The sequence below is a fragment of the Nerophis ophidion genome, linkage group LG17, assembly GCF_033978795.1.
Source record: "Nerophis ophidion isolate RoL-2023_Sa linkage group LG17, RoL_Noph_v1.0, whole genome shotgun sequence".
In the NCBI taxonomy this organism is placed as follows: Eukaryota; Metazoa; Chordata; class Actinopteri; order Syngnathiformes; family Syngnathidae; genus Nerophis; species Nerophis ophidion.
Window position 1 is genome coordinate 14,033,524 of NC_084627.1, and position 27,914 is coordinate 14,061,437.

The 27,914-nt window shown below is 40.0% G+C and overlaps 1 protein-coding gene across 3 annotated transcripts; it reads left to right on the forward strand.

Annotated features, from left to right (window-relative positions):
• The first annotated feature begins 65 nt into the window (after nt 1-65).
• On the forward strand, nt 66-27,914 carry pax8 (paired box 8). 3 transcript variants are annotated; one of them, XM_061876334.1, is made up of 12 exons: nt 74-162; nt 1,290-1,450; nt 6,268-6,433; nt 6,496-6,693; nt 6,774-6,850; nt 6,926-7,051; nt 13,352-13,512; nt 13,589-13,709; nt 13,786-13,998; nt 14,144-14,245; nt 17,554-17,643; nt 27,261-27,914. In XM_061876334.1, exons 2-12 carry the CDS (start codon nt 1,429-1,431, stop codon nt 27,329-27,331), a joined length of 1,347 nt encoding a protein of 448 aa, XP_061732318.1. In that variant the 5' UTR covers nt 74-162; nt 1,290-1,428; the 3' UTR covers nt 27,332-27,914. The 3 variants fall into 3 exon arrangements, with proteins under 3 accessions (XP_061732320.1, XP_061732318.1, XP_061732319.1); XM_061876335.1 differs by having other exon boundaries at nt 6,292-6,433; XM_061876336.1 differs by lacking the exon at nt 1,290-1,450 and having other exon boundaries at nt 66-162.

Here is a 27,914-nt window from a genome sequence, read left to right on the forward strand (position 1 = left end):
CCAATGGCTGCGGGGCGCACTCCCGCGCGTATAAGAAGATGCGCAGCGCGCAGGCGGCGCGCACACACACGCACGCCGCCGACAGAAGCTCCGCGCAGCTCCGCAGCATCTTTGTGGATTATATCACGCACGGAAACATTATTTATTCAACATCCTGAACAGGTAAGACTCTTTTCCTGCATTTTATCGTGTTTGTGCGCTTTTTTTGCCGCAAAAATTCCCCTTTTTTCTTACAAATTTTATGTGGAGCACATTTAATATTTTACATACATAATAATTACATTTAAATATAAAAGGAGGTGCGTGTTTTATTAATTTCATTTCATTGCAACTTATTGAAGTTTTATGATCTTTGAATGACATTTATTGTGTTTATTAAACAGTGTGAACATGCATAGAAAAATGTTTTATTTAAGTACAATAAGACAACAGGATTGTTTTTTTTCCTTGCCACACAAATTACACGTTTTTTATGTATTTATTAGTAAGTTAAAAAGTATAATAAAATGCGGTGATTTTTTTTTTATTGCACATAAAATATTTTACTATGTAAAAACAATCACATTGTAGTACAATAGCACTTAAAATATGATCTGTGAGGTTTTATGTTTATCAACTGTAGTCATTAAAATGAACATTTATTATGATTTGACATAAACTGGCATTATTCATGTTTAAATGTGTGAAAAAAAACGTGTTTTTTGGGGGGTCAAAAAATGCATGAATGATACATTTTTGGCATAAACAAAGTTAAGGATATTTTGACATTGATACAATAATTTAAATAGTTCTGATCCTTTTATAGAATATGTGCATTTCAAGTAAGTATGGAATTAATAGTTTTTTGTGTTGTTTTTTTAATTATGAAATAACTTTTTCCACTGCGATGAGGTGGCGACTTGTCCAGGGTGTACCCCGCCTTTTGCCCGATTGTATCTGAGATAGGCGCCAGCGCCCCCCGCGACCCCAAAGGGAATAAGCGGTAAAAAATGGATGGATGGATGACTTTTCCCAATACAAAATTGTCCATCCAACTGTCATTTCACTCCAAATAATTCAGTATCATATTAAAACGAGCCCTTTCCCAACATAAAGTACGTTTAACAGCCGTTCCTGAATTTTAAAAGCCTATTTAATTATTGCCATATATACCATAGTTGTCCCAAAAAAGGCCTGAAATACCCGACACCTGAAACAGAAATCCACTGCAATGTAAGGCCTGTGCTGCATGATGACCAACACCAACACACATGGAAGAAATAATACACACACCTTTGTGCTCCATGCAGCGTGCCACCAGACGGGCCACACTCATGCCCGTCGAGGCAGGACGGGGAGGGAGAAGCCTTTAAAAGTGGGGACATTGTGGAGGAGGAGAGCGTGGTCACGTTTAGCTGGTGGACCTGCAGGGAGCAACATCTCAGGGACATGTCCACTAGCACTGCTAGAGGTAAATACACCATCATGGAACTCTTCTTTTATTTTTATTTCTTTTTTAAATGCATGCAAAACTTCTATTTTAGCCTTTCAAATATATTATTTTTTTCTATATTTCTGTGGCATCAAGTCTGGGAACTGAACTTGTCACACAAGTATAAGCTCAAGTATCCAGCTTCCTGAGTATAATTGATAATAATGCGCCAAAAAAGAAAAACGTTTTTTTCCACCACAAAACCGCAAATTAAGCATTATATATGGAGGCCTATAAGGTAAAAAAAAAATAATGTTGCACTGTAAAAATTTACCAGGATTTCACAGCATCTTTCCACAGTATGAAAACTGTGAACAAAATGTACTTACAAGTTTATATTTCACAGCCCATAACTGTGAAAATTCATAGTAAATTACTGACTAATATCACAGTAAAATTTCATCGGGACAGTAACATTGACAGTAATTTTATTGTGAAAGTTGTGAGTTCAAACCCCGGCCCGAGTCATACCAAAGACTATAAAAATGGGAGTCATTACCTCCCTGCTTGGCACTCAGCATTAAGGTGTAGAATTGGGGGTTATATCACCAAAAATGATTCCCGGGCGTGGTCATCGCTGCTGCTCACTGCTCCCCTCACCTCCCAGGGGGTGAGGGTCAAATGCAGAGAATAATCTCGCCACACCTCGTGTGTGCGTGTGACTATTTCTGGTACTTTAATTTAAGTAATGATATTTTTATCCATTAATTTGCTGTGAATGTATTCTTTTAGTACTTTGAAAGTAATGCCATTTTAGCCAGTAATTATATTTACAGTCAAAAAATGTTGAATTTTTGGAAAAAATTACAGTAATTTACTGGTTAAATAATGCATTACAGTCCAAACATTCTAGTAAAATTTTTAGCAATTTATTGGGAACGTAATGCAATTTTTTAGCAAGTAATTCACTGTGAATTTTTTTTAATAACATTTTAGGGACATTTAGAGTAGTTTACTGGGAAAGTAATGTATTATTTTTGTTACATTTTAGTAAAATGTATAGTAATTCATGGTGAAAGTAATGCAACCCGTAATTCACTTGTGAATTTATTTTTTAATAACATTTTAGTGACATTTACAGTCATTCACTGTGAAAATAATGACATTTTTAGCCAGTAATGGAATTTACAAAAAAAAAAATGTTTTGTTACATTTTAGTAACATTTACAGTAATTTACTGTTAAAGTAATGCATTACTGCCAAAAAATGTTTGTTACATTTTAGTAACACTCACAGTACTTTACTGTAAAAGCAATAATCACTAGCCAGCAATTTACTGTGAATTTACAAGGAAACCGTTTTAATAACTTAAATACATTTTAATAACATTTACAGACATTTTAGTAAGATTTGCAGCAATTTACTGTAAAAGCAGTCATTATTCGCTAGGAATTTATTGTGACTATACAAGGAAGCAGTTTAGTTACATTTTAGTAACATTTATAGTAATTTACTGTGAATATAATGCAGTTGGTAGACAATAATATATATATATATATATATATATATATATGTATACACACACACACACACATATGTGTGTGTATATGTATGTGTATGTATATATACACACGCACACATATATATATGTATAAATATATACACATATATATACATATATATATATACTCACATATAAATATATACATACATATGTATATATACACATACATATATATATGTGTGTGTTTAGATGTGTGTGTGTGTATATATATATGTATATATACATTTGTATATATATATATACTTACATATACATATATACATATATGTATATGTAAGTATATGTATATATACATACATATGTATATGTATATATATGTGTGTGTGTGTATATATATATATATATATATATATATATATATATATATATATATATATATATATATATATATATATATATATACATATATACATATATATATATATATATATATATATATATATATATATATATATATATATATATACATACATACACACACACCTGATACATAGGGTGTCCAAAGTTTTTCGTACCGAGTGAGTTTTGGCTTGTTTTTGTCAGATATTCTTAAAACATGATGATTATAACATAAATATGTTCATTTTAAGTATATATTTAACTACATTGGACCGCTTTGAGCCAATTCAATATACAAAATGCTAATTTTTCTGGAAAAAAGTTTGGAGACACTCTGGGGTAAACACCAAAAAAAATGCATAATTAATATTACTATTTCTATCATATTATAACAGAGTAAGCTATGAAATGCTGCTTTGTCATTTTATATGCGCATGCTTGTCGCCCCCAACTCCCTCTGGGGGGGAGGAGGGGTGCTGGACTTTAATATCCTGCAGGTTGATGAAGCTTGGCGGGGAGATTTTTTTCTCCACACTCGGCTGGCAGCGTTAATAGAGAAGGCCCCCCCCCCCACTCACCCACCCAAAAAAAGACCCCTCCTCCTCTGCTCCCCAACCCTCACAAGCTCTGTTTGATGTGGAAATGAAAGCTAAAGGAGAAAAAGACTCAATGGGTTAAATCCAATAGTGTGTGTGTGTGTGTGTGTGTGTGTGTGTGTGTGTGTGTGTGTGTGTGTGTGTGTGTGTGTGTGTGTGTGTGTGTGTGTGTGTGTGTGTGTGTGTGTGTGTGTGTGTGTCACTGAAACACTTGCTGTAAAACGATGAAACTGACATGGCACATTTGTTGGCTGCTATATTTATTGATAAGTGTGAGCAGTAATATAGGCCAAATATATCATCCATCACCAACAACAGCTTTATTTGTTATTTATGATTAGTATTGTTATGATGCGATTATATGTCAGGAATGTACAAACAATATTCATTGTCGCTGCAGGCCAGTACAAAAAAAGAATACATCAATGTATTTTAACGATGGCGATTGAATACTAACCATGTCTTATAAAGGAATTGAGAAAAATATTCAAATATGCTGAATTATTCTTTTTTTTTTGTCATTAAAATACAAAACAATTTATAGTTATTATTAAGCAGATTAAATATGTAAGCAGTACATCCAAGCCTTTAATTGTCAATAGTATGCTAAATTAAAACCTTTATTGTTGGGGGATGCATGAAAAGTGGTGTTATATTAATGATTAAGTTGTATTTAATAAGTGGAACTGACACAGAGTATTTGTTCATGAAACGGTAATAATGTTTCAATTGAGATTGCAGTGCATCACATGTTGACACAATTCAACATGTGCAAAAAGGAGGATGGTATTGAGAATGGTTATGATTATGGTATTAGTCTATTTTGAACAGGCATACAGTCACAATATGGTAAATCACATATTTCCAGTTTGACATGACAACATGTCCGACAAGAAGTAGGAAGGAGCAGATCTTATTTAATCCTAATTTCCAGGTATAAGAATTTACTGATAGTTGTCTACTTACATTAATTTAATTGAAAATAACAAAACAGTTTTTAATGCAAAAAGTGTGCGTTATTGATTAGCCATTTTTTGTGTATTTGTTTTTATTATGCTTTTAAAAAATTTTTAAATTAACCCAAAAACATATATATATATATATATATATATATATATATATATATATATATATATATATATATATACGTATAAACATATACATACATATATATATGTATGTATATATATATATATATGTATGTATATATGTATGTATATGTTTATACGTATATATATATGTAAATATATATACATATATAGATGTGTGTGTGTATATATATATGTATATATATATACACATATATATACATACATATACTTATATATAAGTATATGTATGTGTATATATATATAAACGTACATATGTTTATATATATATATATATATATATTCCCAGTTTTAGAAAGTCATAAAACAACTGTAAAAATACAAAAATACTATATATATATATATATATATATATATATATATATAAACATATGTACATTTATATATATATATACACATACATATACTTATATATATGTATATGTATGTATATATATATGTGTATATATAAACATATATACTCACATATATATATATGTTTATATGTGTATATATAAACATATATATATACACACACACATCTATATATGTATATATATTTACATATATATATACACGTATAAACATATACATACATATATATATATACATACATATATACACATTTATATATGTATAGATATTTACATATATATACATATAAACATATACATACATATATACATATATACATATATATATATATATATATATATATATATATATATATATATCCTTAGAATTCCTTTTATTGTCACAGTACAGATAAGATCGAAATTTCGTTGCATTAGCTCGTTGTAGCGCAGGATAAAAGAGTAATAAGGTGCAGATATGAATAAATAGATTACTGTACAGATAAATATATTGCACTCTGTCATATGCATCCACGTTTATGGATGTATGTTATATTGTCTCTATATTCCAGCGAGTTAATCCGGTTTTTGGTGGGGTATTGAGGGAATTATTTTGATGTGTTTGTATTATATTATATTTATATTATACACACATATATATGTATACATATATGTACTCTTAATAGTTTTCAAATTAGAAAGTACTTTATGTGTTGTGGTCCGGACCATATGCATGTTGTTACTATGAGTGTGAGTATGTTTTTGATTATTAGTGGTATTTACTAATTTTATTGTCAAAAAGTTTACATTCATGAGAGGCAACCATCACTAAAATCTAAAGTTTCCACTCATAAAAATTCAAAAATGTCTTGTGTTCCTCGACATTTATAAGTGTTCATCCCCCCTACTCCCCCAGGTCATGGGGGTCTTAACCAACTAGGCGGAATGTTTGTTAATGGCCGTCCGCTCCCGGAGGTGATCCGGCAACGCATTGTGGACATGGCACACCAGGGGGTGCGGCCTTGCGACATCTCGCGGCAGCTCCGAGTCAGCCACGGCTGCGTCAGCAAGATCCTGGGACGGTGAGTCCGCTGTCGCCATGAGTGAAGCGGACCAGTAAACGTTGCTCATCTCCGATGCTTAGGTATTACGAGACGGGCAGCATCAAACCGGGCGTGATCGGGGGCTCCAAGCCCAAAGTGGCCACACCGAAGGTGGTGGAGAAGATCGCGGAATACAAGAGGCACAATCCCACCATGTTTGCCTGGGAGATCCGGGACAGACTCCTGGCTGAGACGGTCTGCGACAGCGACACCGTGCCCAGCGTCAGCTCCATTAACAGGTCAACAGCCAGCTCATGGAATGCTGTCCAATTGGGTCACTTTTTCTTGTTGTTCACTCTGCTGGTGTGCTTTGTTTTAGGATCATTCGAACCAAAGTCCAGCAGCCGTTTAATCTCCCTCTGGATGGGAAAGTTCTAAGTCCCGGGCAAACCTTGAGTAAGTCTTCAATCTTTGTCTTCCAGAAGACTTTTTGGTTCCAGATAGATTTGCATCACAGTTTCCTCTCCTTAGTCCCCAGTTCCGCCGTCACCCCGCCTGAGTCGCCGCACTCGGACTCTTTGGGGTCCACCTACTCCATCAACGGCCTGTTGGGAATTCCTCAACCGAGCAGCGAGGGGAAGAGGAGCCATGACGACAGTAAGGCCAAACAAGCATCAGCACAAAGTTTGTCTTTGAAGGTCCTTTCTTTGCGTGAAATCTTACAATCAGGGATGGGTGTTGGTACTGACTGACATCCGTCGGTGTTCCCGGGTCTTGATTCACGTAAACCAGGGGTGTCCAAACTCTTTCCACTGAAGGCCGCACACTGAATAATCAAAGCAAGCCATTTATTTTAAAAACCAATACATCCATCCATTTTCCACAGCTTATTCCCTTTGGGGTCGCGGAGGGCGCTGGAGCCTCTCTCAACTACAATCAGGCGGAAGGCAGGTTACACCCTGGACAAGTCACCACCTCATCACAGGTCCAACACAGATTGACAGACAACATTCACACACTAGGGACCATTTAGTGTTGCCAATCAACCTATCCCCAGGTGCGTGTCTTTGGAGGTGGGAGGGGCTTATCCCCAGGTGCGTGTCTTTGGAGGTGGGAGGAACCCGGAGTACCCGGAGAGAACCCACGCATTCACGGGGAGAACATGCAAACTCCACACAGAAAGATCCCGAGCCCGGGATTGAACTAACTAGCATCAGAAGGAAAACAGAGTCTGGACTCTCTGTCTGTCTGTCTGTCTGTCTGTCTGTCTGTCTGTCTGTCTGTCTGTCTGACAGGGTATGTCTCGCAATGTAGGGACCGGAGTGTGAGGTCAAAACTAGAGATATCCCAATCAGGGGATATTCCGATATATATTTTTTTAAACTAATGTGCAACCGAGCCCAGATCGCAGCTGTGTTCCAGTGTTTACATGCGAAAGTTGTACTCCAGTGTTCAGGGAGACACAATTACATCTCCATATCCTTTGTCACACAAACACGAGTTGTGTTACATTTGAACTGGAAAGTCGGAATATCCGAGTTCCTCATCGTAATTTCAACTGGAAAGTCGGAACGTTCTCACCACCCCCGAATTGGCTTCAAAGATGGCTGCTCTGAATGCGAACAATGATAAACGCTTCTATAATATCCGTGTATAGCACTTCTGATTTGTTTTGGACGCACAAAAACAGTGGTTTATAATGTATTGTTTTACATATATGGTTACGTTACTTTTGTCACGACTTGGACTATGGGATATTTGGTTTTTCCAACGCAAAGAACGATTGGCACGAGCCAGGCGTGAATGTAAGTACATTTTTATTTGTTCTCTAACAAAACTACAAAAAGGCAAACAAAAGGCGCGCACAATGGCGGAGAACAAACTTGACTACTCAAAACAAAAACAGCACAATGGCATGACTATATACAAAAAAAAAAAAACTAAACAATTATGACATAACAAAACCAAAAAAACTTACTTGACAAGAGAAGGAGGAAAATAGCATGGCTTGGCATGAAGGTGTTGAGGTATAGCTCGGTTGGTAGAGTGGCCATGCCAGCAACTTGAGGGTTGCAGGTTCAAATCCCGCTTCCGCCATCCTAGTCACTGCCGTTGTGTCCTTTGGCAAGACACTTTACCCACCTGCTCCCAGTGCCACCCACACTGGTTTAAATGTAATTTAGATATTGGGTTTCACTATGTAAAGCGCTTTGAGTCACAAGAGAAAAGCGCTATATAAATATAATTCACTTCACTTGAGGAATACGGAGGTATGCAGGTAGGTAAAGTTGCCAGGAGGAAGAGCAGAAACAGAATGGCTTAAATAGCAGTGACATAATCGGTGATTGAACAGGTGCGTGACAAGACAGCTGAAACTAATGAGTTGCCATGGAAACAAAGAAAACAAGGAAGTGCCAAAGCCGTAAACAAGTCTCCAAAAAACAAAACCGAACATGACAAAAACAAAACATGATCCATAGGCGTGACAACTCTAGCGTAAACATTTATTTCCTGTGTGTGGTGGGCGTGGCCTGCGGACCTGCAGCAAAGCGGGATGTGGCTGATGACACAGCTGAGAGTGTTTGTCTATATCACCTGTCGCTCTGTTGAAGTCAGCAGTCGGGAAGGAGAAGGGGAGAGTGAGAGAGAGACAGCCACGAACAAACAGTTGCTGAAAAGCACAACAAAAAGACTATTGCAAAATAAAACAGTGTTGAAACCCGGAAACTGAACTGTCATGTCAGTGCTTGGTGGTCCGAGGAACCCCGAGGAGAGAAACCTCCACACTGTGTTTTAAACGTTCTACACTGCTAGCAATAGCATCTGTTTTTGAGGGCTGCATAAATGATGGAAGTTGTTTACATTCAGACAAGGCAAGCGCAAAAATAGCTTTTTCGTGGATGTGGCTCGATCTCGTTTTCCGAGCTTGTAACTGGAGAGCTCACAACTCGGCTGTGAGGTCATTCACCGCGCCGACTTCCACACGCCATTACGGGAGGGTGCATGTCTTGCCAGGACACCGGCTCCAATTTTGAGAGCAAGTTGCAACGATGGTGTTGTCTATCCACAGTGTGAAGCCGCTCATAAGATATTCATCCTCAGCACTATTGTAGAACATTTCACACACCAAGAAGAGCGACACAAAGTTTCAACATAAAGGAAGGGTGATCCACCCAGATGTCGAAACTATCGATACCTAGCATGGTATCAGTATGAAAATGATACTAAAGTGATCAGTTTGATCATTTTCTTTTTGTTCTTATTATTACAAAATATTTTGGGGTGTTTTTTGTTATTGTTTACAAACTCAGGGAGTATGTATGGATACAAGAAGGCTTTGAGGGAAAACCCTACATATTCAAAAGGGAGCCGATAGTAGTTTGGGCTTTTGTTTAGTTATTGTGCACTACATACTTAATTGTGTTAAAAAATGGTGTTAAGTATTCCATACCACAGATTTTAGTACAATTCTAATAATAATAATAATAATAGATTTTATTTGTAAAAAGCACTTTACATTGAGTAAACAACCTCAAAGTGCTACAGTGTATTAAAAAGTAAAATTAAAATAAAAAGATGAAAAAAAACTAAAATAAAATATAATATCCTAATAGCTAGAAGTAGTATGCATATATCTAAAACAAAAAAAACAAGCCTTTTTTAAAAGCATCCTAAAGGAAATACTAGCAAATTCTACATTTAACAACATAAGCTTCATAATCCAATCCAATCCAATCCACTCTATTTATATAGCACATTTAAACAACAATAACGTTTCCAAAGTGCTGCACAGCCATATTAAAAACAATATTAAAAAACAATATTATGCTCCACCAATGACTGAATAAAAACAAAAAATATATAAATATAAAACCAATATAAAAAAAACAATACAAAAACAAATATGATTAAAAACTATTTTAAAGGGTAAAATCAATTAAAACAGTAAAATAGAAATCAAATAATATGCTATCATGTTTACTTTAGTTAGTTCTTCTGAGCCATTTTCAGTTCTATAATTTATTCTCAAAGTACAGGGTCAGGACTACAAAAAACTGAATCGGATGTGAATCAGGACATTCCTAGTTGAACCCCTTCATGACTTGCACTCTGTTGTGTTGGAAGTAATTGTTGGCCAATTCGCAGTTTGGACAATGTCTGGATTCTGTGTGAAATGCACAGACAAATAAATGTTACGGTCCTCCAGAGACCTCCAAATTCGGGAGATCGGGGTGGAAGCGGGGGGGTGTATATTGAATGTGTTTTGTTATTCTTGTTTGGTGTGGGTTCACAGTGTGGCACATATTTGTAACAGTGTTAAAGTTGTTTATACGGCCACCCTCAGTGTGACCTGTATGACTGTTGACCAAGTATGCCTTGCATCCACTTATGTGTGTCTGTAAAAATTGCATATATTATGTGACAGGGCCGATACACTCTTTGCATGGAGGAAAAGCGGACGTGACGACAGCTTGTAAAGGACGCTAAAGGCAGTGCCTTTAAGGCACGCCCTCAATATTATTGTTCGGGTGGAAATCGGGAGAAATTCGGGAGAGGTTTTAAAATTCAGGAGTCTTCCGGAAAAACCGTGAGGGTTGGCAAGCATGGTTACGGTTCTTATGCTACTCAGTGGCCTAGTGGTTAGAGTGTCCGCCCTGCGATCGGTAGGTTGGGAGTTCAAACCCCGAGTCGGAGCAGCCTCTCTGCTTGGCACTCAGCATCAAGGGTTGGAATTGGGGGTTAAATCACCATAAATAATTCCCAGGCGCGGCATCGCTGCTGCTCACTGCTCCCCTCACCTCCCAGGGGGTGAGCAAGGGGATGGGTCAAATGCAGAGGACACATTTCACCACACCCAATGTGTGTGTGTGTGTGTGTGTGTGTGTGTGTGTGTGTGTGTGTGTGTGTGTGTGTGTGTGTGTGTGTGTGTGTGTGTGTGTGTGTGTGTGTGTGTGACAATCATTGGTACTTTAACTTAACTTTAACTTATCCGTTACATTTTGCAGGGTTTTAAAACTTAAGTGCCGCCACTTTCTACCAGTGTTGTCAGACATGAACAGTGTAGTGGTTCACGCAGCTGACTTTGGGATAAATTCCCAATCAGTGCGAGCTATAGTCCACAATTTTGTAAAAATGTAATTTCTGGTGCAAATTGTAGCATTTCCAGCTGAATTGCGAAACATTGGCGTCCATCAGGTCTTAAAGGCCTACTGAAACCCACTACTACCCACCACACAGTCTGATAGTTTATATATCAATGATGAAATATTAACATTGCAACACATGCCAATACGGCCTTTTTAGTTTACTAAATTGCAATTTTAAATTTCCCGCGAGTTTCTTGTTGAAAACTTCGCGGAATGATGACGCGTGCGCGTGACGTCACGGACTGTCAGGAAATATTAGCGCTGCACCACTCGCGGCTAAAGTCGTCTGCTTTAATCGCATAATTACACAGTATTCAGGACATCTGTGTTGCTGAATCTTTTGCAATTTGTTAATGGAGACTATGAAGAACAACCGCAGCTGCCTTTAGCACCGACACACAGCCGGTGTTTCTTTGTTTGTTGTGAAGCAGAGCGGTCAAGCGAACATGTTTTCTCCACGTCGACCAGCATGTTTTTGGAAGGGAAAATTGTGATATATATATATCTTATCATTGGATTATTCGTCGTCCTGCAGCAGCTTTCAAAAAAATCAGCTGTGAGCTTTGCTCCTCTGCTTCTCTCTAAAACACTGTGTGTTCACCGCAGCCATACGACCTCGAGGTATGTCTTTACATCCATCCATCCATTTTCTACCGCTTATTCCCTTTTGGGGTCACGGGGGGCATTGGCGCCTATCTCAGCTACAATCGGGCGGAAGGCGGGGTCCACCCTGGACAAGTCGTCACCTCATCGCAGGGCCAACACAGATAGACAGACAACATTCACACTCACATTCACACACTAGGGCCAATTTAGTGTTGCCAATCAACCTATCCCCAGGTGCATGTCTTTGGAAGTGGGAGGAAGCCGGAGTACCCGGAGGGAACCCGCGCATTCACGGGGAGAACATGCAAACTCCACACACAAAGATCCCGAGCCTGAATTTGAACCCAGGACTGCAGGACCTTCGTATTGTGAGGCAGACACACTAACCCCTCTGCCACCGTGAAGCCCATATGTCTTTACAATCTCACTAAAACACTATTAAACAATAAGCAGATAAGGGATCTTCCAGAATTATCCTAGTAAACGTGTCTAATTACATCTGAAACGCTCACACTGCCGCTGCCCGGAGCCGTCGCTTTTTATTTTATTTTATTTTTTCTCTAGTCCTTCACTATCACGGCGTGGCGCAGTGGTAGAGGGGAGAGTGGCCGTGCGCAACCCGAGGGTCACTGGTTCAATTCCCACCTAGTACCAACCTCGTCACGTCCGTTGTGTCCTGAGCAAGACACTTCACCCTTGCTCCTGATGGGTGCTGGTTGGCGCCTTGCATGGCAGCTCCCTCCATCAGTGTGTGAATGTGTGTGTGAATGGGTAAATGTGGAAGTAGTGTCAAAGCGCTTTGAGTACCTTGAAGGTAGAAAAGCACTATACAAGTACAACCCATTTATCATTTATTTATTTATCAATATCCTAATTTACGAATCTTTCATCCTCGCTCAAATTAATGGGGAAATTGTCGCTTTTTCGGTCCGAATTTGTCTCTCATTATAAACAATGTGAATATGTGTGGAGCCCTGCAACCCGTGACGTCACGCGCACATACTTCCGGTACAGGCAAGGCCTCTATATTAGCTACAAAAAGTTGCAAACTTTATCTTCGATGTTCTCTACTAAATCCTTTCAGCAAAAATATGGCAATATTGCGAAATGATCAAGTATGACACATAGAATGGACCTGCTTTCCCCGTTTAAATAGGAACATCTCATTTCAGTAGGCCTTTAAGTGGAGTTCTCTTTCTCCCAGGTGACCAGGACAGTTGTCGACACAGCGTGGACTCCCAGGGCAGCGGCGGCGTTCCGAGGAAAACCATGCGCCTGGACCACTTCTCGCAGCACGTGGATTGCAGCTTCGAGCGTCCGCACTACCCGCCCGACTCCTTCGGCTCGGCCAACAAGACGGAACAGGTGGGAGGAGTCGTGAACTCTCTCGTCGTTGTTGTTGTTGTAATGGCTAACCTGGCGTCCTTCGCCGCCCCATCAGACTTTGTACCCGTTGTCGCTCATCAGCGGCAGCCTGGAGGAGGCCAAAACCGGGTTGTCGGCCTCGAGCTCCGCCATTGGCCGCAATCTGACGGCGCATCAGACCTACGCCATGGTGCCCGGTGAGTCTTATCGCCCCTCGTTTCAGGGTTCCCACCGCTTTCACTTCATCCCCATCTCCACGCGCACTCGGTCCAGAGCCCCTCCAGTCCCTGCCGCTCTGTCTAAAGCAGGAAATGTCCCCCGAGGTCACCAGCACGAGTCCCTCCTCTCCAAACATGGCGTTCGTGGAGCTGCAGAAGCCCCTTTCTGTCGGCAGCAGCTGCAGCAACCATTACCCCAACTCTTACAACTCATTCTCCCATCATGCACCTGTGTACGGACAGTTCAGTAGCCAGTCCATCATGTCAGGTAACGCCCATTTCAACCATGTCCATCTCTCAACACCTCAATGGACAATTCATTAGGTACACGCTTCCTAATGTTGTGTCCAGTCCGTGTATGGACAAAAAAATTTAACATTTCCGTCTTGTGTGTTGTGTGTTTGTGCGTGCAGGGCGAGACATGGTGAGCTCCACCCTGCCTGGGTACCCACCTCACATCCCGCCGCCCGCCCAGACGGGATACTCCTCGTCGGCCATCACCGGCGTTGTCGCAGGTACACCTGTGGTGCACAAAAAAAAGGAGTTTTATAAGCAAAGAGAATAGGAAGCTCGGTGTAGCACAGCATTTTTTCAACCTTTTTTGAGCCGAGGCACATTTTTGTGTTGAAAAAATGCGGAGGCACACCAGCAGCAGATATTATTAAAAAAAGAAACTTGACAATAGAAAGTTGTTGTCACAATTGTTGGATATGACTTTAAAGCAGGGGTCACCAACCTTTATGAAACCAGGAGCTACTTCTTGGGTACTGATTAATGTAAAGGGCTACCAGTTTGATACACACTTAAATAAATTGCCAGAAATAGCCAATTTGCTCAATTTACCTTTAATAGATAAATCTATATAGGGGACGGCGTGGCGCAGTGGGAGAGTGGCCGTGCGCAACCAGAGGGTCCCTGGTTCAATCCCTACCTAGTACCAACCTCGTCACGTCCGTTGTGTCCTGAGCAAGACACTTCACCCTTGCTCCTGATGGGTGCTGGTTAGCGCCTTGCATGGCAGCTCCCTCCACCAGTGTGTGAATGGGTAAATGTGGGAGTAGTGTCAAAGCGCTTTGAGTACCTTGAAGGTAGAAAAGCGCTATACAAGTACAACCCATTTATCATTTATATAGATATATAAAACATGGGTATTTCTGTCTGTCATTCCGTCGTACATTTTTTTTCCTTTTACGGAAAGTTTTTTGTAGAGAATAAATGATGAAAAAAAAATTAATAGAACGGTTTAAAAGACGAGAAAACAGGAAAAAAATTAAAATTACTTTCCGAAACATAGTTTATCTTCAAGTTTGACTCTTTACAATTCAAAATTCAACCGAAAAAAGAAGAGGAAAACTAGCTAATTTGAATGATTTTGCAAAAATTTAAAAAATAATTTATGGAACATCATTAGTAATGAAGATTAATTTTCGAATTTTGATGACATGTTTTAAATGGGTTAAAATCCAATCTGCAGTTTGTTAGAATATATAACAAATTGGACCAATCTATATTTCTAACAAAGACAAATCCTTATTTCTTCTAGATTTTCCAGAACAAAAATTTTAAAAGAAATTCAAAAGACTTTGAAATAAGATTTAAATTTGATTCTACAGATTTTCTAGATTTGCCCGAATCATTTTGGGGAATTTTAATCATAATAAGTTTGAAGAAATATTTCACAAATATTCTTCATCGAAAAAACAGAAGCTAAAATGAAGAATTAAATTAAAATGTATTTATTATTCTTTAAAATAAAATTAAAAAAATTACTTCAACATTGATTTAAATTGTCAGGAAAAAAAGAGGAAGGAATTTAAAAGGTAAAAAGGTATATGTGTTTAAAAATCATTTTTAAGGTTGTATTTTTTTCTCTAAAATTGTCTTTCTGAAAGTAATAAGAAGCAAAATAAAAAAAATAAATGAATTTATTTAAACAAGTGAAGAGCAAGTTTCTAAATTATTCTATTTGAGTTTTGTCTCTCTTCGAATTAAAAATGTCGAGCAAAGCGAGACCAGCTTGCTAGTAAACAAATAACATTTTGAAAATAGAGGCAGCTCACTGGTAAGTGCTGCTATTTGAGCTATTTTTAGAACAGGCCAGCGGGCGACTCATCTGGTCCTTACGGGCTACCTGGTGCCTGCGGGCACCGCGTTGGTGACCACTGCTTTAAAGCATAACCAAGCATGCATAAATATAGCTCTTGTCTCAAAGTAGGTATACTGTCACCACCTGTCACTTCACACCATGACTTATTTTCACTTTTTTGCTCTTTTCTTGTGTGTAGTGTTTAACTTCTTGTCTTGTGCTCCTATTTTGGTGGCGTTTTCTCTTTTTTGGGGGGGTATTTTCCTGTAGCAGTTTCATGTCTTCCTTTGATTTCTACTTTGTTTTAGCAATCAAGAATATTTCAGTTGTTTTGAATGCTTCTTTGTGGGGACATTGTTGATTGTCAGGTCATGTTCGGACGTACATTGTCTTTGCTCCACAGTAAGTCTTTGCTGTCGTCCAGCATTCTGCTTTTGTTTACATTGTAGCCAGTTCAGTTTTAGTTTCGTTCTGCATAGCCTTCCATAAGCGTCAATGTCTTTTCTTAGTGGCACTCACCTTCTGTTTATTTTTGGGGCGGCATTACGTAGTGGGTAGAGCGGCTGGCCAGAAACCTGAGGGTTGCAGGTTCGCTTCCCACCTATTGACATCCAAAAACTCGCTGCAGTTGTGTCCTTGGGCAGGACTTTTCACCCTTTGCCCCCGGTGCCGCTCACACTGGTGAATGAATGATTGGTGGTGGTCGGAGGGGCCGTAGGCGCAAACTGGCAGCCACGCTTCCGTCAGTCTACCCCAGGGCAGCTGTGGCTACTGATGTAGCTTACCACCACCAGGTGTGAATGAATGTTGAGTCCCCCTTCTCTGTGAGCGCTTTGAGTGTTTAGAAAAGCGCGATATAAATCTAAGTTATTTTTTTAAGCATTAGACACCTTTTTACCTGCACCTTGCCTACCGCTCTAGACAGCACCGACACTCAACAACAACACATCATTTGCAGACTATAGTTACTGTTTTGCAAATTATATTTTTAACCCAAATAGGTGAAACTAGATAGTCTCCCACGGCACACCAGATCGTATCTCACCGCACACTAGTGTGCCGCGGCACAGTGGTTGAAAAACACTAGTGTAGCGTGTGTGTGTGTGTGTGTGGGCCCAGGGGGTACAAGGAACAGGCTTGGGGGTTCCGCCCTGCTGCCCACACCCCCCTCACCCCCCCACGCACCCAGACACCTCTGACCACACATCGCCATGGGAACCAGGGGGCCCAGGAGGGAGGTCTTTGTAATGTGTGTGTGTGTGTACGTCAGGATGCCACACTGTGTGTGTGTGTGTGTGTGATGTGCTGTTTTTTTTTTATATATATTTGAAGTCTGCCCTTCGAAGCGCGAAATGAGAGGGTCTGATTTATTATTTTTTCTGGTGGGCTCGCTGTGAGGGAGCGTTGATACACAATTACCTCCTATAAGAGAGGGGAGGGTAAGGATCGACGGAAGATGTCAGGGGGGCATAGGGGGGGGGATTCATTCCAGCCGACATAATTACCAATTAGATATTGGAATGTAAAAAAAGTGAAGGAAGTGCAGGAGGAGAGGGAATTTCAAAACGGGAGGGGGGGCCGGGCGTGCATGCACCGCTGAGTCGGGAGGATTTGGGCCCTCCACACCTGCACTGCAGATTAATGCTTTACAGGCCGGGCTAAACTGCTGGTGAATGATGAGCTAACGGCGGCACAAACTACGGCTCAGGATGACGCGAGCGTTTTCTTCTCTTGCAGCTGGCGGCGACTACTCGGCGCAGTCCTACAGCCACTCGCCCTACGCCTCCTACAGCGACGCCTGGAGGTTCACCAACTCCAGCATACTGGGTGAGCGACGGCGGCCTGTTGGTCGGCAGCCGCGCACACAAGCACTCTGCCGCGCTTACACGAGTCGCGATGCCAGAATCCTCTCAGCCAATTCACAATAAGTTGTTCTAATTATTACAAAAGTAACCAGTTAAAGGCCTACTGAAATGAGATGTTCTTATTTAAACGGGGATAGCGGTCCATTCTATTTGTCATACTTGATAATTTCGCGATTTTGCCATATTTTTGCTGAAAGGATTTAGTAGAGAACATCGACGATAAAGTTTGCAACTTTTGGTCGCTAATAAAAAAGCCTCGCCTTTACCGGAAGTCGTAGATGACATCACGCCTTGTAGAGCTCCTTACATTCTCACATTGTTTACAATCATGGCCACCAGCAGCTAGAGCGATTCGGACCGAGAAAGCGACAATTTCCCCATTAATTTGAGCGAGGATGAAAGATTCGTGGATGAGGATATTGATAGTGAAGGACTAGAAAGAAAAAAAAAGGTGAAAAAAAATAAAATAAAAACATGCGAGGGCAAGTGAGAGCGATTCAGATGTTTTTAGACACATTTACTAGGATAATTCTGGAAAATCCCTTATCTGCTATTGTGTTGCTAGTGTTTTAGTGAGATTAAATAGTACCTGAAAGTCGGAGGGGTGTGGCCATGGGTGTGTTGACGCCAGAGTCTCTGAGGGAAGTCACGGAGCTGCATGGACGGCGCAAGCTTCGCTAATCTCCGGTACGAAGCAACTTTATACCACAGTTTTCTCACCGAAAACTGCCGGTAGACATGTTTGCTTGACCGCTCTGATCCATAGTAAAGCTTCACCTCCGGGAATTTTAAACATGGAAACAGTGTGTTTGTGTGGCTAAAGGCTAAAAGCTTCCCACCTCCATCTTTCTACTTTGACTTCTCCATTATTAATTGAACAAATTGCAAAAGATTCAGCAACACAGATGTCCAGAATACTGTTTAATTATGCGTTTAAAGCAGACTACTTATAGCTTGGATCGGGCTGGAAAAAAATGTCCACTACAACCCGAGACGTCAAACGCACACGTCATCATATCAACAGGAAACTTCGCGGGAAATGTAAAATTGTAATTTAGTAAACTAAACCGGCCGTATTGGCATGTGTTGCAATGTTAATATTTCATCATTGATATATAAACTATCAGACTGCGTGGTCGGTAGTAGTGGGTTTCAGTAGGCCCTTTTAACTCATGTGATTAATCACAAAAAAATCAATAATTAATATATATATATATATATATATATATATATATATATATATATATATATATATATATATTACCACATATATATATAATAATCAAAGATTAGAAAACAAACTAAGGAAATGTAATGTGAACTATACATTCAAAGGTGTACCTGTATGTGGCGTGAGGCTATGTGTGTAGATTAACCGAAGTGTGTGTACCAACGTGTTGACGAGAGCGAAGGAACGTCCAGGGGAACAAGCAGGTGATCCGGGATACAAGCGGGGAGTCCGTGGGGCTGAGAAAAAAACTGCATTTTTCTCCATTATTGCAATCTTTTTTAAGTTCACTTAAATCATGCAAGTGAGTAATATAATAACCGGTGCTTAATCATCCATCCATCTTCTTCCACTTATCCGAGGTCGGGTCGCGGGGGCAGCAGCCTAAGCAGGGAAGCCCAGACTTCCCTCTCCCCAGATACTTCGTCTAGCTCTTCCCGGGGGATCCCGAGGCGTTCCCAGGCCACCACATAGTCTTCCCAACATGTCCTGGGTCTTCCCCGTGGCCTCCTACCGGTTGGACGTGCCCTAAACACCTCCCTAGGGAGGCGTTCGGGTGGCATCCTGACCAGATGCCCGAACCACCTCATCTGGCTCTTCTCGATGTGGAGGAGCAGCGGCTTTACTTTGAGTTCCTCCCGGATGACAGAGCTTCTCACCCTATCTCTAAGGGAGAGCCCCGCCACCCGGCGGAGGAAACTCATTTCGGCCGCTTGTACCCGTGATCTTGTCCTTTCGGTCATGACCCAAAGCTCATGACCATAGGTGAGGATGGGAATGTAGATCGACCGGTAAATTGAGAGCTTTGCCTTCCGGCTCAGCTCCTTCTTCCCCACAACGGATCAATACAGCGTCCGCATTACCGAAGACGCCGCATGAATAATCCAATTTCAAAAGTGTAATTAAAGCTCTGACAAAGATTGAAGTGTCAGCCTAAACCCGGGGTCAGCAACCCAGAACGTTGGAAGAGCCATATTGGACCAAAAAATACAAAAAAGAAATGTCTGGAGCCGCAAAAAATGACACAGCCGTATATAAGTCTTATAATGAAGGCAACACATGACGTAAGTGTCTGACTTAGCTATAATAGCCTACTATCAAAATGACTTTGTGTCGCAGGCATTCTTGCCAGCCCTCCCGATTTTCCCGGGAGAAGTGAATTATATTTATATAGCGCTTTTCTCTAGTGACTCAAAGCGCTTTACATAGTGAACCCCAATATCTAAGTTACATTTAAACCAATGTGGGTGGCACTGGGAGCAGGTGGGTAAAGTGTCTTGCCCAAGGACACAACGGCAGTGACTAGGATGGTGGAAGCGGGAATCAAACCTGCAACCCTCAGGTTGCTGGCACGGCTACTCTACCAACCAAGCTATGCCGCCCCCGACTCCCGAATTTCAGTGCCCCTCCCGAAAATCTCCCGGGGCAACCATTCTCCCGAATTTCTCCCGATTTCCACCCGGACAACAATATTGGGGGCGTGCCTTAAAGGCCCCGCCTTTAGCGTCCTCTCTCACCTGAAAAGGAGACTATTATATATGTCTCCATTATCCATAGCTTTATTTATAACCCATAAAGTAGGCAGGCACGGAACTATCATTAACACACTAACACACAACATCCGGATTCCCATCATGCATTGCTTCAAAACTACGGCAAGTAGTAATGTCCAAAAACATAACAGAGATGAAGAAGAAGAACCAAGAAGAGACATGGCAATGACGAGTAAGAAGAAGAAGTACGCTTGCAAGTTCCAAAATGATTGGAAAAAATTATTTCAGTTCATCCAAGACAGCTCGGAGGGGAAGGGGTATGATGCCTGCAAATTTTGTAGATCAGACTTCTCCATTGAACACGGTGGTCAAACGGATATATTCATTCATGAACGGATTATATATATCTATATAAAGAAATACTTGAAAATATACACACCCAAGTGTATGTTATATGACACATAAATAACCAACTGAAAAGGTGCCTGGTATGTTAACATAACATATTATGGTAAGAGTCATTCAAATAACTATAACATATCCATCCATTTTCTACCGCTTATTCCCTTTTGGGGTCGCGGGGGGCGCTGGCGCCTATCTCAGCTACGATCGGGCGGAAGGCGGGGTACACCCTGGACAAGTCGCCACCTCATCACAGGGCTATAACATATCGAACATGCTATATGTTTACCAAACAATCTGTCACTCTCCAATCCAATCCAATCCACTTTATTTATATAGCACATTTAAACAACAATAACGTTTCCAAAGTGCTGCACAGCCATGTTAAAATCAATTGTAAAAAAAAAAATATTAAAACAAAATTAAAAAAAAAACAAAAAAAAAAATATATATATATATATATATATATATATATATATATATATATATATTATGCTCCACCAATGACTGAATAAAAACAAAAAATAAATAAATATAAAACCAAAAAAACAATATAAAAACAAATATGATTAAAAAATATTTTAAAGGGTATAATCAATTAAAACAGTAAAATAGAAATAAAAGTGTATAAAAAACACAGACAACAGAGAACAGAGGACCACACAACTCACGTAGTGTTAAAAGCCAAAGAATAAAAGTGGGTCTTAAGACGAGACTTAAAACACTCCACTGTGGAAGCAGTTTGAACATGGAGCGGCAGAGTGTTCCAGAGCTTAGGGCCGACCACAGAGAAGGCCCTGTCTCCCCTGGTCTTAAGTCTGGTCTTGGGCACCACGAGCTGGAACTGGCTCTCGGATCTCAGAGCGCGCGCAGGAATGTAAATTTGGATGAGGTCCGAGATATATTGAGGTGCCAGTCCATGTAAAGAGTTCAAAACAAACAGCAATGTTTTAAAATCAATTCTAAAATGAACAGGGAGCCAGTGCAAACTCTGAAGAATTGGGGTTATATGCTGGCGTTTCCTGGCCCCTGTTAAAAGTCGTGCTGCCGCGTTCTGGACTAACTGCAACCGGGAGAGAGCTTTTTGGCTAATGCCAGCATAAAGTGCATTGCAGTAGTCCGGGCCACTTGAAATAAAAGCATGCACGACTTGTTCTAAAAGGTTAAAAGATAAAAACGGTTTAACCTTTACTAAAAGACGAAGGTGATAAAAACATGATTTTAAAACGCCATGGACTTGTTTGTCTAGTTTAAAATCTCTTAATCGCTAAATCCCATTAATCTTCTTCCTCGGTGTCGCTTCTAAACAACTCTGCCGACTAAAAGTTAGACAATCCGCCGCTTCCGCTTCTATCGGTATGTTTAGTCCGAGGGTCGGCAACCCGCTGCTCTAGAACCGCATGCGGCTCTTTAGCGCCGCCCTGGTGGCTCTCTGGAGCTTTTTCAAAAATGTATGAAAAATGGAAAAAGATGAGAGGAAAAAAATATAAAGAATATTATTTTGTTTTAATGTAGTTTATGTAGGGCTTCACGGTGGAAGAGGGGTTAGTGCGTCTGCCTCACAATACGAAGTTCCAGCAGTCCTGGGTTCAAATCCAGGCTCGGGATCTTTCTGTGTGGAGTTTGCATGTTCTCCCCGTGAATGCGTGGGTTCCCTCCGGGTACTCCGGCTTCCTCCCACTTCCAAAGACATGCACCTGGGGATAGGTTGATTGGCAACACTAAATTGGCCCTAGTGTGTGAATGTTGTCTGTCTATCTGTGTTGGCCCTGCGATGAGGTGGCGACTTGTCCAGGGTGTACCCTGCCTTCCGCCCGATTGTAGCTGAGATAGGCGCCAGCGCCCCCCGCGACCCCAAAAGGGAATAAGCGGTAGAAAATGGATGGATGGATAGTTTATGTAGGAGGACAAACATGACACAAACCTCCCTAATTGTTATAAAGCACACTGTTTGTATTAAACATGCTTCACTGATTCGAGTATTTGGCGAGCGCCGTTTTGTCCGACTAATTTTGCCGGCCTTTGAACTCACCGTAGTTTGTTTACATCAGGGGTGTCCAAAATTTTTCCACTGAGGGCCGCACACTGAAAAATCAAAGCAAGCGGGGGCCATTTTCATATTTTTTTATTTTTAAAACCAATGCAATATATGTATAAAAAATATATATTTAGGCCTCCACTCAGTTATGATCCCGGGGACCCCAAAGGGTTTTGGTCAAAAAAAATATAAAAAATGTGTCATTATTCAGTATTGTACTATTTTCATTATTATTCAAGTTTTAAATCTCTAGATTAACATTAGGAGAAAAAAATGGGAAAAAAAAATGCTATATTTTCACCCAATAACTTTTTTAGGTGGAATATTTGAGATTATATAATAATTGGAGCCATAATTTTGGATTTTGATTTATTATTATTTTTCGAGCAATGACACTTAAAAACAAATTACACTAAAATAATTGGGGATCCCAAAGTGTTCTACTCATTAAAGTGTTAAAAAATAAATTATATATTTTTTCATTGTTTACGTTTACCACAATAATCTCGAGATCTACTTCAGATATATCCGTAAATTTTAAGTTTTATTTTGTTTACGTTTTTTGTCTGTATGTTTTAGGCCCTTCTTTAAAAAAAAAAAAAACAGCACAGTTTTTAATATGGCAAAACACAAAATATGCAACATTTTCCCCCAAAAATATCTCAAAGTGGAATATTTAATGTGACGTAATCGGAGCCTTGAATAGGTCAATAATTTAAAATGACATTGATTTTGATTCATTATTATTTAAAAAAAAAAGAAACAACCTGCATGGCAGCTTTGTGTTATTAGAGTAAGCATTGCAACAATTTCTTGTTACATTTCACCTCTTTGCTCTTTTATACCACTTTTTATGTTTTTAATTTTTTTTCAATTGTATTCTTAAAATGTGCCGTTGGGCCGTTAAAAAATAACCTGCGGGCCGCACTTTGGACACCCCTGGTTAACATGTATAACTTTCTCCGACTTTCTAAGACGTGTTTTATGCCACTTCTTTTTCCGTCTCATTTCATCCACCAAACTTTTAACGTTGTGCATGAATACACAAAGATGTTATTGACTTGTGTGAAGTGCTAATCAGACATATTTGGTCCTTGCATGCTAATCGATGCTAACATGCTATTTAGGCTAGCTATATGTAAATATTGCATCATCATGCCTCAGTTGTAGCTATATTTGAGCTCATTTGGTTTCCTTTAAGTCCTCTAAATCAATTTATATCTCATGACACACTATCTGTATGTAATATGGCTTTTATTTTTTTGCGGCTCCAGACATATTTGTTTTTGTATTTTTGGTCCAATATGGATGGCTCTTTCAACATTTTAGGTTGCCGACCCCTGGTCTAGTCTCTTACGTGAATGAGATCAATAATATTATTTGATATTTTACGGTAATGTGTTAATAATTCCACACATAAATCGCTCCAGAGAATTAATCGCAAGTATGAAAAACTATGTAAAAAACTGCGACTTATAATCCGAAAAAATACCGTACACAAGATTTTTGTTCCTGTGCAGCATTTAAAAGTAGCTTATAATTGAGCTATTATTAACATGCAACAATGACAATTACATAGCTAAAAATGTACAATAAATTACCATATCTTTATGGATAATTTGACTATTTTTCCGACAACGTGACATCACTATGAAGCGGGAACAATGCAGAGGGTTTAAAAGTAGTTGCCGTTTAAGGAGGTATCTTTTTTTTTTTTTTAGATTTATTACTTTAATTAAAATGTTTTTTTAAACCACCCATAAAATTAGGGGAATTTATATGTATGTGCAGAACATGCTGGGTATTAATAGTGTGTAACCCCCGGTTGCTTTGAACTATTGTTCCTGTGCAAGCTCCATGCACAGGAACAATAGACTCACTTCAGAGCGAGCAAAGTTATATTAGTGTAAAATATATCATTTTTATTCATTAAAAAAGGCAACTTTTTTTTGAAGTAAGTCATACTTGTATTGCCCCTCTACTCTCCTGCACCAGTTACTGCAATGCACAATCAATTTAAAGGTGTTGACTTGACAGTGGAAGAAAACAATATCTTTCTGTATTTAAAAAAATGCTGATGAAAAGTTGTGACTTTGAGTAAGTTGATGTCTTTGTTGTATTTTTTTGTTGTTGTTTGTGATGAAATAGAAACATGGCCTTACTGTAATAGACTTCTACACTGTAAACATGTAACAGTATTTTTTCACAGTAAAATAATGTAATTAAAATGTACTGTTACTGTAAAAGTGATGCAATCATTAGTAAGTAACTTACTGTAAACTTACAATGTCTATTTTTAGAATCAATTGTTGTATTTCTGTGAATAAGGGGCAGATAAGTTAAAGTTAAAGCCAAAAGTACTCATAATTGTCACACACATACTAGGTGTGGCGAAATTATTCTCTGCATTTGACCCATCACCCTTGATCACCCCCTAAGAGGTGAGGGGAGCAGTGAGCAGCAGCAGTGGCCGCGCCCGGGATCATTTTTAGTGATTTAACCCCTACTTCCAACCCTTGATGCTGAGTGCCAAGCTGAAGCTTTCCTTTCTGCTTCTTCTCGTTCAAGATTTATTCTAATGTTGTATCAATCATTTTGTATTTACTATTGAGTGAACAAATGGAAACAGTGAAAAGTTAAGCTATTTTTCCAATACATAAATTTTGCATAGGTGCAAGAGTTTTAAGTAGTTTTCATTGCGTTCATGCCGTTTGAAAATACCGTATTTCCTTGAATCGCCGCAGGGCATATAGTATGCGCCTGCCTTGAATTACTGCCGGGTCAAACTCGTGACGTCACGAGTGACACTTCCCCTGTCATCATTTTCAAAATGAAGGAGGCTGATTTCAATACCGGTAATTTGAAAACACATAAAGGGAAGACGATTAAGAGCTATTCAGTAGGATTTAAGGTCCAAGCTTACATCACGCTCAATTTTTTACTGCATGCCTTTGGTAAGTGCCGGAGTGAGAAGAGGTTTTAAAATAATTAGCGCATACTTACTTTTACCCCATGCCTTTGGTAAGCGCCGGAGTGAGAAGAGGTTTTAAATTAATTAGCGCCCCGGCGGCAATTCAAGGAAATACGGTATATGATTAGTATAACTACAACAAGTGGTTATGACCACTATTTATTGTACAAACCTCTGCTAATTGTGTGGTTGTTCAGACACGCTTCAAAGAAGCAGTAGCGGCATGATAAAAATAAAGAATAAATGACATTAGCATTGTTTTTTGTGTTTTTCCTATCTTACTTTTAAACTGCACTGAATATTGCACGGCTTCACGGTGGCAGAGGGGTTAGTGCGTCTGCCTCACAATACGAAGTTCCTGCAGTCCTGGGTTCAAATCCAGGCTCGGGATCTTTCTGTGTGTAGTTTGCATGTTCTCCCCGTGAATGCGTGGGTTCCCTCCGGGTACTCCGGCTTCCTCCCACCTCCAAAGACATGCACCTGGGGATAGGTTGATTGGCAACACTAAATTGGCCCTAGTGTGTGAATGTGAGTGTGAATGTTGTCTGTCTATCTGTGTTGGCCCTGCGATGAGGTAGCGACTTGTCCAGGGTGTACCCCGCCTTCCGCCCAATTGTAGCGGAGATAGGCGCCAGCGCCCCCGCGACCCCAAAAGGGAATAAGCGGTAGGAAATGGATGGATGGATGGATGAATATTGCACACAATTCTGTTGTACTCTCCACAAAAATTCTAAATGGGACAAAATGGGTTTTAAAAGTACCGGTCGATCTACGTTCCCATCCTCCCCTATGGTCATGAGCTTTGGGTCATGACCGAAAGGATAAGATCACGGGTACAAGCGGCCGAAATGAGTTTCCTCCGCCATGTGGCGGTGCTCTCCCTTAGAGATAGGGTGAGAAGCTCTGTCATCCGGGAGGAACTCAAAGTAAAGCCGCTGCTCCTCCACATCGAGAGGAGCCAGATTAGGTGGTTCGGGCATCTGGTCAGGATGCCACCCGAACGCTTCCCTTGGGAGGTGTTTAGGGCACGTCCAGCTGGTAGGAGGCCACGGGGAAGACCCAGGACACGTTGGGAAGACTATGTCTCCCGGCTGGCCTGGGAACACCTCGGGATCCCCCGGGAAGAGCTAGACGAAGTGGCTGGAGAGAGGGAAGTCTGGGCTTCCCTGCTTAGGCTGCTGCCCCCGCGACCCGACCTCGGATAAGCGGAAGATGATGGATGGATGGATGGATGGATGGGTTTTAAAAGTCTACCACTTTTACCATGAATTTACCATTAACATGAATTGATTAACTTAAACAAGTTGAAAAACTTATTCGGGTGTTACCATTTAGTGGTCAATTGTACGGAATGTGTACTGTACTGTGCAATCCACTAATAAAAGTATCAATCAATCAAAAAAACTAATTCCGACGCTTTTTCTTTTTCTCTCTCCGCCCCTTTTAGGTACACCTTATTATTACAGCACAGCGTCCCGCTCCGCTCACCCTTCAGCGGCCGCCTACGACCACCTCTAGTCCCCTTCTGGACGGCCCTTCCTGACCTTGCAGACAAACCAGCAACCAATAGTTGTTTTTTTTTACATCCTGGCAGACTGACAGCTGATTATTTATTGGATCCAGTAGCCCATGCAGGGTAACTCATCGGCAGACCTGAGCGCACGTTTACACATCACCAGCCTTACGTCTCACAAGGTGCATCTTTCCAGTACAGAGTTTTTTGGCCAAAGACTTTTCTTTTGTTCCCCCTCCTCGCACATCTGACCAAGGATATGCAACATCTCTCGAATGAACTATGCTTGTTTACAGAGCTTTGTTGTTTTTAATTAAGAATCTTGATTTGTCTGCTTGATTTCCAACAGCCATGTATTTGTCTGGCAGAATACTGTACATACTGTAAATGTTGAATGAGCTATGAGGGGATGTAAGGAAGAGGGGCTCTTCCATACTTTTGTTTAGTTTGTCATCAAGATGATGTACTGATGGTGGGTAAAAATTGTGACTATTTTTATTCATATGCTGTTGTTAATATTATCGCAGATGTACTGTACATAGGGAATTTCTAAAGAATTATTTTTAATTAAAGCATGGCAAAGGTGAA

What these genes read in the sequence shown, in the direction of transcription:
- pax8 (XM_061876334.1), top strand. Translation starts at nt 1,429, where the DNA reads ATGTCCACTAGCACTGCTAGAG. An exon ending in AGCGTCAGCTCCATTAACAG is followed by an intron (nt 6,694 to 6,773) that starts GTCAACAGCCAG and finishes GCTTTGTTTTAG; the next exon opens with GATCATTCGAACCAAAGTCC. An exon ending in CACCAACTCCAGCATACTGG is followed by an intron (nt 17,644 to 27,260) that starts GTGAGCGACGGC and finishes CGCCCCTTTTAG; the next exon opens with GTACACCTTATTATTACAGC.